Source organism: Perca fluviatilis, chromosome 3 (assembly GCF_010015445.1).
Source record: "Perca fluviatilis chromosome 3, GENO_Pfluv_1.0, whole genome shotgun sequence".
NCBI classification, from domain to species: domain Eukaryota; kingdom Metazoa; phylum Chordata; class Actinopteri; order Perciformes; family Percidae; genus Perca; species Perca fluviatilis.
In genome coordinates this window covers 34977830-34990308 of record NC_053114.1, presented here as the reverse complement: position 1 = coordinate 34990308, position 12479 = coordinate 34977830, and the positions used below count along the sequence as shown (strand labels likewise).

Sequence of the window (12479 nt, the reverse complement as noted above, 5' to 3'; positions counted from 1 at the left end):
TTGTGGTCATTAACAACAAGATGCTCTATGGGATTTGGGAAGAGACAGGGAGTTTACGGAGTTCAGTAAAAGAGAACGTAAATATTTCCCAAACCAAATTAAGAAGAAGAAAAAAATCATATTAATGAAAACAAAACACAAATGGCAACCACTGGCATATGGATTTAGACAATTTTAATGTTCCTTCTATTAATACTTGTAAAAAGCAACTTAAATTTTTTTATTAAAAACGTGATTGGTGTTTGTTTTAATTTAGTCTGGCCAGTGACCGCTGTGGTGAGGGTGGGCTCGTGAGAGGTTTTTAAGGGCTGGAGTGGTTGGGACAGGGGATTGGTAGTTTGTTCATCATCTAGGTACTAGGGACATAGACCACTCACTCTGTAGCACGGAAATGGTGGCCTGGGCACGGATCCAGGTGATGGCAGGGTTTTGTCGGAGGTCATTGCGCTTGGGGTCGTTGCTGGCCCGGCACTCATAGGTCCCAGAGTCCTCCAGTGTGAGACGCGTGATGCCGAGCACACTAACCCCATTGGCGCCGTAGGCCGTGTTGATGGATACCCGCCGCTTGCGGGCTCCGTCCCACAGCTGTTTGAAGGAGTCAGCTCGGTTGATCTCAGCATACCACCACTGGATCTCTGGAGTGGGGTTACCAACCACGTCGCAGTACAGCTCAAAGGTGTCCCCCGTAAGCTTAGTCTCAGACATTGGTGACTTCACAAACCCAGCTGGAGAGGAAAAGTGTATTGGGATAGCAGGGAAGGAAAGGGTAGAACAGGGTTAGAGCAGTAGGAAGGTGTGGAAAGGCCAAGGGATGGAGAAAGAAATTAAATAGGATTGGAGAACATACAAAAAAAAAAAAGAGTGGATGATTAAAGGCAAATGAAAACAAAGCAAATCATCAAATCATTGATAGGTGGAAAAAGAAAAGGTTAATGATTGCCTAAATCCAGTCCGTTCAACATCAGGGTTCCGTGGCCCACTAAGGCCATACAACTGTCAGACAGAGTAATAGTCAACCAGTCCCAAGTCCAGGCCAGCAAGTAGTGCTGCTATCTTGTGTATTTCTTTTCCTTTTCGCTTTGTCTTTTTCTCTCTGACATTCATCCTTATAAAGATGAGTGCAACGGGATTTTTAAAGTGTACCTTTCATGTGCTTATGCTTTAGCAAACTGTTAGTTACATTAGTTACTGTACATTGAATGCAGCATGTAAAGCACACCTGACCTGGGGAGAACTATTTGTGCATTCTCACGGAGTTTAACCAGTCTCCTTAAAGGTTTGTTTACCAGAAAACCTTGTCAAGTAGGTGAACAATCACTTTAGCCTTTTCTACGCATACTGTGTGGCAACAATCAGTGGCATCCCTCGTACTTGATCCCATTGACAGTTTGTTAGAAGAACATCTCAATAAAATCTTGAAAGTTTGGCCCCAGTCAAAGTTTTGGTTGGTTTAATGCCATATAGTGGCCATTTCTAAAGCAACAAAGCATTTTATTTGCGTGCCAAACAAGGTTATAATCGAAAACGAAGAAAATAACGAAAAATAGGTGGGAAGCCGCGCCGAAAACGCGTGCCTGCTAGAAATAGAACCGACGCCTATTTTTCACGCGACACGCAAGTGTGTTGGAAGCGTTTCCAGGCAAAATAGAATAGGAAAAGATGTTTATATGTCATTTTGACATAAATACATATTAATAAATGACACATGACGCATCCAGTCTGTCGCCGGCCTCATTCTCTGTGCACTGGACTCAAAATATATTTCATATACTTAACAATACATTAATTTTAGTTAGTGAGCATCTGTTGCTTGACACCAGTTTGTGACTCACAGCCATATGGAAATTAATTAGATGAGAGGAAAGAGAAATTGTGAGGAGAATTTAGCAAATAAATATTATAGTAATTGGAGTATTCCTGCTAGGAGATGTGTCTGATGATATTTGGTGCTTACAACTTGTGTTTCTATGTGCAATGCCTAGAGATATGCAGAGTAATTAGCATTTCTTTCTTTTCTCTGGAAACATCTGGGCCCATCAAGCTCACCGCATAATCCCAGAGGGTGAATCCAAGCCTTTCCGCCTACACTGTTAAAGCAATATTTCAATTTGACAGAACATTTACTATGGCATTCTTCACCACGGCACATGGCACAGGTGGGTCTTTAACTGAAATAAAAATAAAAACGAGGCATTACAAAAAAATGATAACTAAACTAAAACTGTAATGTCTGTTTGCAAAACTAACTAAAATAAAATATGATCTAATATAAATGATCGAGTAAATGTCCTTAGTTTTGGTCTTTGTCAATGTCTTTCATAGAGCAAATAACATTATATCTTTCCGACGTGACATTTCCCGTAGAGATGTATAGTTTCTGACTGGGAACCCAGAAATTCCGACATTCCATGTCAAATTGAACACAACATGTCCATGCCCCTCGCCTGGCATCATGGCGGTATATATATATTAGATTTCTAAGGGCGTTTTCACACATACCTCGTTTGGTCCGGACTTTCGGACTTTTTAGTTTGATCCGAACCAAAATTAAAGGTGTGAAACCTCCCCCGGACCACGGTCCGGATCAAAAGACCAAATTTTGGTCCGACAAAAAGAGGTGGTCTCGGTCCGGACCAAACTGAACTATGGTCCGGTTCGTTGATAGTGTGAAAGCATTTTTTGGATGGTTCGGACTTTCGGACGCAGCTCACGTATGTGATGACGGCAGGACGTAGTTTTGTCACGTATAGATCTGTAGTGCGCTTGCAAAACTGCAGTGTGAAACCAAAACTTACCGGATCAAATGTATACAATGTAACAAAAACATGAACCTTGGTACGGACCTTGGTTCGGACTTTCATGTGTGAAAACGCCCTAAAATGTATGATGTTTTTGTTGAGTTATTATTACACAATACTTTTTCTAAATGATTTTCTTAACTAATGAAAAATGCAAAACAATAATAACCTTGGTGCCAAAATTATATTTTGCCAGTCCTGCAAATGTGTCTCAGTCTTCACCAAATTTGGAAAAATATTATACTGTATATACACTTGTATGATTTTGTATGCATTTTTTCATAAATGTTTTGATATGCTACACTAGTTTCTTATAATCCATCAATCCATTTCCTACACCCACTTGTCCTGTTCAGGGTTACGGGGTGCTGGAGACTATCCCAGCACACATGGGTAGGTAGGGTGCACCCAGTCTGTCATAGGGCTAAAACATACCCATGAATAAACATATGCACACTCATATTCACACCTACAAGCAATTTAGAGTCACGATTCACATAACATGCATGTCATTGGACTGTGGGAGGAAACCTGAGCTGTTGAAGGAAACCCATGCAATTCTTGTACATGATATCGTAGCATGTTAAATGAATGTGCATGTTAAAACATTTTTAAAACATACTGAATGAAAATGCTCACATTCGTTTTGAAAAGTCTGCGTGTTATGCAGATATTTTACTTGAACAATAATTAATGCATTCAAGTTGTCATGCCAAATCAAGTGGTTTATCTTTTTTTTTTAAGAACCTGAAATGCCAATTAAAAGCAGTTCACAAAAAGCATCACAAATACAACTGTAGTATGTATAAATCTAATCTCCATATCAGCTTTTGCTGGTAACACCAGAAATTAGGACAGCCAGCTCTCATTTTGGATAAACTGGACTTTGATGTTTTCAACATTCACAAAATGCACATATGGTCACAGTGGAACAGGATAGTTTGGATAGAATCACACAAAGGTGACTTGTACTTTTAAAGCAAACTTCATTTAAGTAACAAGCGGAACCTGAATATACAATCATATCCCCATTACATCACGCCACTGGTATTTCATCTTAAGGAGTTGCACAAACAACCCCCATTTTTTTCTAAACATCTTACTGCCATGTGGAATTGGAAACACATTTCAAATATGAAATGCAGTGGGATTCAAAATAGAACAGGATCCATAAGCATTATTACCATAACTTTGAGTGTAGCATGATGTGTCTGTGCCTGATTCATAACCCTGTTTCACATCAGCAGTTAGCCCAACAATACACTGCCAACCTTAATGAACCTCATCTAATGACAAATCATCTGGACCACAGACACTGTTCTCTGCTGCCCCTGCAGCCTGTCAGCTGTAAACCACATGTGCTTAAGTAAATCAGAAAAAAATAGCATTGCCTTAACTTTGCCCTGAATTGTTTTAGAGGAAATGGTGACAAAGAGCCTGTGATCTCTTGAGTGTTAGACTGTGTGTTGTGTCTAAATACAACAGCTTACAGGCCCTGCCAGACATATCTGTCCTGCTCAAAGTAATGTATCATAAGCGCATGAACAGATAAGCCTGTGGAAGCATAAGGAAGGAGTGTTAACAACTACATTCAGCTCATCCCCATAATGAAGCCAGTTCCATTTCATTTAAATAATAAGTAGTATAATAAGTGAAAATAAATACCATTCACAAGGTTCACAGTACATTAGACAGACTGGATGCATTGCGTGAGCGTGTCAGCTGCGTGGCGTACCCGTTTTTATTTCATCTCCCATGTTTACAGGTTAGAGCTTGCAAACAGCCTGTGTGACACGCACGTCTCACGCGCGGCTCGAGCCGCGCCGAAAACGCGTGCCTGCTAGAAATAGAACCGACGCCTATTTTTCACGCGACACGCAAGTGTGTTGGAAGCGTTTCCAGGCAAAATAGAATAGGAAAAGATGTTTATATGTCATTTTGACATAAATACATATTAATAAATGACACATGACGCATCCAGTCTGTTGCCGGCGTCATTCTCTGTGCACTGGACTCAAAATATATTTCATATACTTAACAATACATTAATTTTAGTTAGTGAGCATCTGTTGCTTGACACCAGTTTGTGACTCACAGCCATATGGAAATTAATTAGATGAGAGGAAAGAGAAATTGTGAGGAGAATTTAGCAAATAAATATTATAGTAATTGGAGTATTCCTGCTAGGAGATGTGTCTGATGATATTTGGTGCTTACAACTTGTGTTTCTATGTGCAATGCCTAGAGATATGCAGAGTAATTAGCATTTCTTTCTTTTCTCTGGAAACATCTGGGCCCATCAAGCTCACCGCATAATCCCAGAGGGTGAATCCAAGCCTTTCCGCCTACACTGTTAAAGCAATATTTCAATTTGACAGAACATTTACTATGGCATTCTTCACCACGGCACATGGCACAGATAACTATTGTCAGCCATGCATAAGTGCTCATAATCACAGTATAGTATCTGCTTAAAATAATTGCATGTCCTCCAAGGTGATGGCAAATTAAATCAGAAAATGGAACAGATGACTTCATTTAAATTCAGGCTCAGGGAGGCTCTGTGGAGAAATACCCACAGAACAAACTACAGACAACACTCGGCCAGTGAGCAGACCAATTTTCGTGTTGTTTAAACAAGGAGCTTATACTGGCAAGTGAAAACAAAACACAAAGCAGCCAGCCGGTACTCATTTATTTCAAAGGCGTGCTGGGAGACAAGAAGTGACAAAGAGAGGTGCAAAGGAGGGTGGTCAGATCTCAGCAACTTGGTGATGGAAGAAAGATGAGCGGAGTTCATCTTTATGCCTGGTATCATCTTATGTTATGATGATAGCAGTTTAGGGTTGCAACGAACAGTATGTCTAAATTATTAATCCATCCATTGATATATTTTTGACATTTAATAAATATATTGTTTAATGCAAAATTGCCCTTCAGTATTTCAAAGCGCCTAAGATGATGTCATAGAATTGATATTTCTTTCGAAACTCAAAGATATTCAACTTAAAACAATAGAAAACTGAGAAATGCAGCAATTTCGCAACGTTTTGCTTGTTAAAGGAACACGCCGACTTATTGGGAATTTAGCTTATTCACCTTAATTCCCTTAGATTAGACAATTCGATCCCTTCTCATCTCGGTCTGACGGCTCCAGCATTAGCTTAGCCCATAAGATCCTGCAGGTAACTGGTTCCAACTAGCCTACTGCTCCGAATTGTGACAAAAGTGACAAAATAACGCCAAGATGTTCCTGTTGCATGTTGTGATTTGTAGAGTCACAGCGTGTACAAAAAACAACGTAACATGATACACAGCCATCTTCTATCCGTAAACAAACCGGGAACTATATTCTCAGACAGGCTTGCTGCTAATGTGGCTCGGGAAAGGGAAGTTTGGGGTCCCCTGCTGGAGCTGCTCCCCCCGCGACCCGTCACCAGATAAGCGGATGAAGATGGATGGATGGAGGCTTGCTGCGAGCATATCACTCCGCCCAAGTACTATATTCTTCCGCCTGAGAATATTGTTCCCGGTTTGTTTACGGTTAGAAGATGGCTGTGTCTCATGTTACGTTGTTTTTTGTACACGCTGTGACTCTACAAATCACAACATGTAAATAGGAACATGTTGGCGTTATTTTGTCACTTATTCGGAGCAGTAGGATTACTGGAACCAGTCACCTGCCTGTTCTGTTGTGGGCTGATGCCGCTGGAGCCGTCAGACAGCTTTACAGCACGCACGGAGATGAGAAGGGTATGTATCGACTTGTCTTACTCTGGGGGTTACGGTGAATAAGCTAAATTCCCAAATAAGTCGCGTGTTCCTTTAAATGACTTATTTGCAACTTCTTAATCTCTAATCAAAACAGTTGATCAGTTTTATGAACTAATGAATGAAGTGACTAATTGCATGGTAAAGTCTTCTGTAGAAAATGAACAGTTAAAACAGCATGGAAACAATTTAATGTTTCCATGCATTTTACGACAATTTAACAGTACTATGTATGTGGTTTGTGACAGCAGTGCCTAAAGGCAACAGCAGCATGGCTGGCTGCAAGAGACCTGGTGAACATGATAAAGCCACTGCACAGTTATTGTATTAAAATGTGCAAACAGTAGAGCTCTCTCGCATAGACTGACCTAGGAAATAATAGAACATAAAACAAAGTCTAACAAGAATAGACTTGTCTGTTTGTATGTATAGTATACGATACGATACGATACAACTTTATTGTCAGCCAAAGGCTGAAATTCTTTGTACATCCCTGGGTAGCTCGTTCAAAAACATCCAAACATACATAAGATTAATACCACCAACAAACATACATGAGACATTACCACAAATGACAAACTCCAAAAAGGAAACAAAGAAAACATATGTAACAACAGTACATGACATAAACATACACACGGACACGGAGTCTTGGAGATGTATATCCCTGCAATAAATATTGCACTGGGTTTAATGTAGCTGTAGGGGGAATGCTGGTTCTGACAGTACTCATGAACTACTAAAGACATGTAGACCCGTCCATTAATTATTCTACGTTAAATCTATCTTTTGAGTACCAAATACTTGCTGTCTATCGGCTTTAAATGTAGCTCTGAAAACTGAGTTGCTTGGTCCTTCACGGTTATTACTTATTACATGGCTTGCCCTGTACTGTATTGACATTTGCTTAGTTGCTAAAGGTGGCTAATTGCTAGTGCTTGCTGAGCTAACATGGGGATGTTTTGTTTCAACTAATCCTTCCCAGTGGCTGTTCTAGATGTTGTGTATTTTCATGATATATTGTCTTTGCACATTTGCAGGACCAACATAATGCTTGTACCAACATATTAGCAAAGCAGACCTAGCTGTGGTGGGGGTTTCTTGCTGGTCAGTGTCAGTAAATTGGGGGGTGTTGCATTACTAAATGCAGCATTCTCAAAAGAACATTATGGGGCCTATTGGTTAGTTGAAACAAATGAGAGCTTAACTGCAAGCATTTGAATTCACAATAAGGCTAATATTAAAATGTTAATGCGTGCAGAGGTGTTGTTGCCACGGTGGCTTGTGTGCAATCGAACCAAGGAGATCAAACATTCACTTGAGTAGATGGTTAAACACAGGGACGGCCTGACAATCTGTGCGTTCGGGAAAAGTCCAGAACAGCCGTCCAACCGACGGCCGTCAGCACAAGAAAAGTCTAATAAAGCGATATTAACAGCCAACAGCAGGGGGCGCTAATACGATCACTTGCTGTATATGCTACGTGTAAAAAAAACTGAGGAAGAAGAGTAGGCCTATTAGTCTGGCTATCACCAATCCACAGCCTGGTCATGATGAGGGACAGACAGCAGAGTTAATTTCACATCAGCAAGAGGTACTGGTAAGTGCCAGGAGCAGGGCACTTTATAATAGGCTGCCTTTATCCCTATCTTAACGAATTGCATAGTCAGCTATCAAGAGCTATGGGTGTGTATCATGATTATGAAAGTTATCGTGCCATTTAGTGCCGTCAAACTTAAAGTGTTAGGTTAATTTGAAACATTAAACGCGTTAGAATTTAATCGCGGGTTGACCGCGATTTCACTTTGTTGTATATGAGAGGTTGTAGTGAGCTCACTTTTGCTATTAGGATGAAGACTATGGTATTGAATTAAACGGGAAAACATCAGGCATGCATTGGTACCACTCTTAATGTGCTAACAAACAGGGAAGGGGTTTAAATAATTCACCAAATGTAACCAAATGTTTAACCAAAAAATCCTAGCTTTCATTTTCTGTCCGTCTTCCATCAGAGTGCAGTTTTTTCTTGTCTTTCACATTTGTGTTTACTATTGTGGAACTGGCAAAGACCTGGTGAAAGCTTCACAGACAACATTGATAGGGCCTAGTCATTTTCATAATTTCACAGCCTTAATATGAATCAAAAGTGTATGACATTGACAAAATATTAAATAGGTTATTCATTGCTAATTCTTTAACACAAAGCAACACATATTATATCAATAATAACTATTAACCTATCTTTAAAATCATTTGTTTATTCAGGTTGAAGGTAATTGCAGCACAAAAGATGACAGGGAGAGTGCAGGAAAGTGCCAGGATGTCCCAGGATGCTCTACATCACAATATTTCAAATGGCCCAAGTCAGATAGTCACAGCCTGGACATTTTTTTTTTATTTACCACCCTCAGCAAAAGCCTAAACACCTGTCTCTACAGAGAGTGTTTAGTTGTAAAGATGGTACCAACTAACCTGACTCCGCCAGATGGATTGCTTCGCATTTGCTCGGCATATCCATCTGGGAACTTTCCGTTGGAGAACTTTTGGGAAGGGGCGAAAATACTGGTTAGCTGATTGGATGAACCATCTGTCTATCACCTATGTTGGTGATAGACGGGCCAAATCAACCAATCAGATCCACGAAGCGTATGAAAATACAACCACAAGCCCGCCCCCCGCTGCTGCAGGCAAAGCATAGCTCGTTAGCTCCTGCAAGGAAGCAACATGTCGGTAAAGGAGATTTGCCGTTTGTGTAACAAGAATTTAGGAATAAAAGACACCATTTCAGGTTCCTGGACCATATTCCAAAAGAAGGATCCAAGAGAAAAAAAGCATTAGCGAGTGGCTAACAGAATTGGGGCTACCGCTGTCTGAAAATACTGGTTAGCTGATTGGATGAACCATCTGTCTATCACCTATGTTGGTGATAGACAGGCCAAATCAACCAATCAGATCCACGAAGCGTATGAAAATACAACCACAAGCCCGCCCCTGCTGCTGCAGGCAAAGCATAGCTCGTTAGCTCCTGCAAGCAAGCAACATGTCGGTAAAGGAGATTTGCTGTTTGTGTAACGAGAATTTAGGAATAAAAGACACCATTTCAGGTTCCTGGACCATATTCCAAAAGAAGGATCCAAGAGAAAAAAAGCATTAGCGAGTGGCTAACAGAATTGGGGCTACCGCTGTCTGAAAATACTGGTTAGCTGATTGGATAAACCATCTGTCTAAAACCAACGCTGATTGGCCCGGTCGTTTGGCTAACGGCTCCAAATTTTCTCTATCTCAAGATGACAGACTGATCTGTGAGTGGAAAACTGGAGCTCGCGAGATCAGGACGGTCTCACGAGGCTAGGTACTAACCGCAAATGGCTAATAAACACAACCCCAATTATCATCATTGGTTTTGAGATGTTACTTGCTGGGAATACCTTGTCTGATAGACTACAGTATTGTGGCATAGTTTTAGGACTTCCTGGCTAGTGTCTGTCTTGCAAGGCTAGGGGCGAATGGCCGGATGGGCCTATTTAGGAGAAAGTCCAGGGCTGTTTTTTAACCCCAGTCCGTCCCTGGTTAAACAGAAATTATCCAGCACAAGAAATAATTAAGTCCTTCACAGTGCCATGTCTTGAGTTGCACGCTTTAGCTCACTTAACTCCCTTATGACATGTTCACAATACTATCACAAAATTACCTGTTATTTTCTGTGACAAGCTCTGTCTAAGGCTGTGTGGAAGTCACAGTCATTACAGCCTACATACTCTACTGATGTAGGTAGAGAAGAAAACTCCCCTGAGGACTGATAGCAAGCCACATGCACCATGCAGCCTGAGAGTGAGTCAGCTGCCTTCCTACAACCAGAGAAAGCAGCGAGTAGGAAACCCCCCAGGGCCACTGAACTAGTTATCAGCTAGGCAGTGTGTATGTGTGTGTTTAAGTTTGCGGGTGTGGGCGCATTTTTGTTGTACCTGCATCGTACTGTGACAGACAGATATGTGTGCCTTTACGGGTCATTTGTATAACACAATAGATGGCACAGCTATCCTGGGAATGTGTCACGGTCACCTGTCATAGGCGTCAATTTCGGTGGGGACGGTGGGTACGCGTACCTACCAGATTTCGTCATGAGTCATTTTGTACCCACCACTTTTTTTGAAAACCTCGAACTCAATTTAGTTAAAAAAAAAAAAGTCCATAACACATATAATTCTTGAGCGACAGATGCCAAAAAATCCACAACAATTTCTATCCCCGCAGGCACAGACACAGCCGCTCTGCTGCTGCGCAGGCTGCACGCTTCTCTGTTCAACACTGCTTAACGTGAAAAAGCTTAACGTGGTTTAATGTACCTTAACAACGATCAATGATCACCAAATTTCTCATGGCCATATCTTGTAATGAACACTTAAGCCTGTGAAAAGAACTAAACCGAAATCCAGCGATTATATAAGTTATCTCACATTAGCGTTTTCTTCGCCTATGGCGAGGAAAAAGCTTGTACCTAAACAATGATCAATGATTACCAAATTTCTCTCTCATATTGCTCCTCATAACCACTGAAAACTGTCAAAAAATTATTATGGACGTTATCTGACATTAAGCGTTTCTGCTTCACATTTTCAGCAGGGCAGCGGAGCGGCTGTGGGTTGACTCCCCACAGTTCTCATGGGCTTTATAAGTCCTAACGTGAAAAAGCTAAATGTGGTTTAATGTACCTAAACAACGATCAATCATCACCACATTTCTGGTTAGATTTTTTTACAGTTTTCAGTGGTTATGAGGAGCAATATGAGAGAGAAATTTGGTAATCATTGATCATTGTTTAGGTACAAGCTTTTTCCTCGCCAGATCTAATCTAACCAGAAATGTGGTGATGATTGATCTGCTGAAAATGTGAAGCAGGAACGCTTAATGTCAGATAACGTCCAAAATAATTGGACTTTGGGATTGATTTTTTGTTTTCAGTGGTTATGAGGAGCAATATTAGAGAGAAATAATTGGTAATAATTGATCACTGTTTACGTACATTAAACCACGTTTTTATTCATTAGTAAGCTACAGAACAGCGTCTTTCAAAACATGACCTGCGCGAAAGAGAAAAAAAAATGAATGCGTCATTGTACCCAGCACTTCTGGAAATGTACTTCATAATGCGTCTCTGTCCCCAGCACATTTCAAACCAAACTGATGCCCATGTACCTGTCACTAGTCTCCAAATACCTAAAAGAATCAGAAAGGGTGTAACTTTTCCTGCTCACAAAACAAAAAAGATGAGACAGGGAGTCGCCAGTGTCACGGACAGTCTGCACACGCCCACACAGGTGTGAGAAAAAAGCCAAATTAGGCATAAGTGAGAACACCTGTGTGAGTTTAGATTAGCCACAGTATTTTAATAATATATACGTATATATGGAGCCAGCCTCATAGATATGTTTATGTTTGTTTTCTTTTTCTTTAACCTTTTCTCTACTTTTTTGTCTACCAGAGGGTGAACACCCTTGTGCACCTTGACATTGTTAATGTTGAAAGGGCCATCTTATATCCCCTCAAGTATGAGTCACAAGTATTTCACATTCCTGCCAACCTTTTAATTAAATTCCATCCTTTTTACAGTTTGAGTTTTTAGAGGAATTCCCTACTTACTTATTAATTTCTATTCTTCCGAAACTAACTACTACTTTTTTTTTGTGATACATTTTTTATTGATATACATAAATTATATAAGGTGATGTTACACATTGATGGAGTCTTTTTTTTACAGTTTTGGCTGTCTATATTTATGGCTGTCATTCACAAGCTTTGTTGATGAAATCCAGAAGCCAAATGATACTGCTATCTGGTACATACTTATAATAAAATGGTTGCTGTTTTGGCAGCTAAAACATACACTGCTCGCAAGTGAATTAACAAAAC

The 12479-nt window shown here is 40.4% G+C and overlaps 2 protein-coding genes across 4 annotated transcripts in view; one reads left to right on the top strand and one right to left on the bottom strand.

Moving 5' to 3' along the window:
• Positions 1-12479, top strand: part of rec114 (REC114 meiotic recombination protein) — a 56646-nt gene that overhangs the window by 30996 nt on the left and 13171 nt on the right. The window lies entirely within an intron of this gene.
• Positions 1-12479, bottom strand: part of nptnb (neuroplastin b) — a 39728-nt gene that overhangs the window by 20351 nt on the left and 6898 nt on the right. For 2 of the 3 annotated variants that reach the window (XM_039795771.1, XM_039795770.1), the window contains exon 2: positions 378-725. The exons of the other annotated variant lie outside the window; for it this stretch is intronic. In XM_039795771.1, the coding sequence (XP_039651705.1) occupies positions 378-725 (348 nt within the window). The remainder of the gene's footprint in view (positions 1-377; positions 726-12479) is intronic. 3 annotated transcript variants of the gene reach the window in all.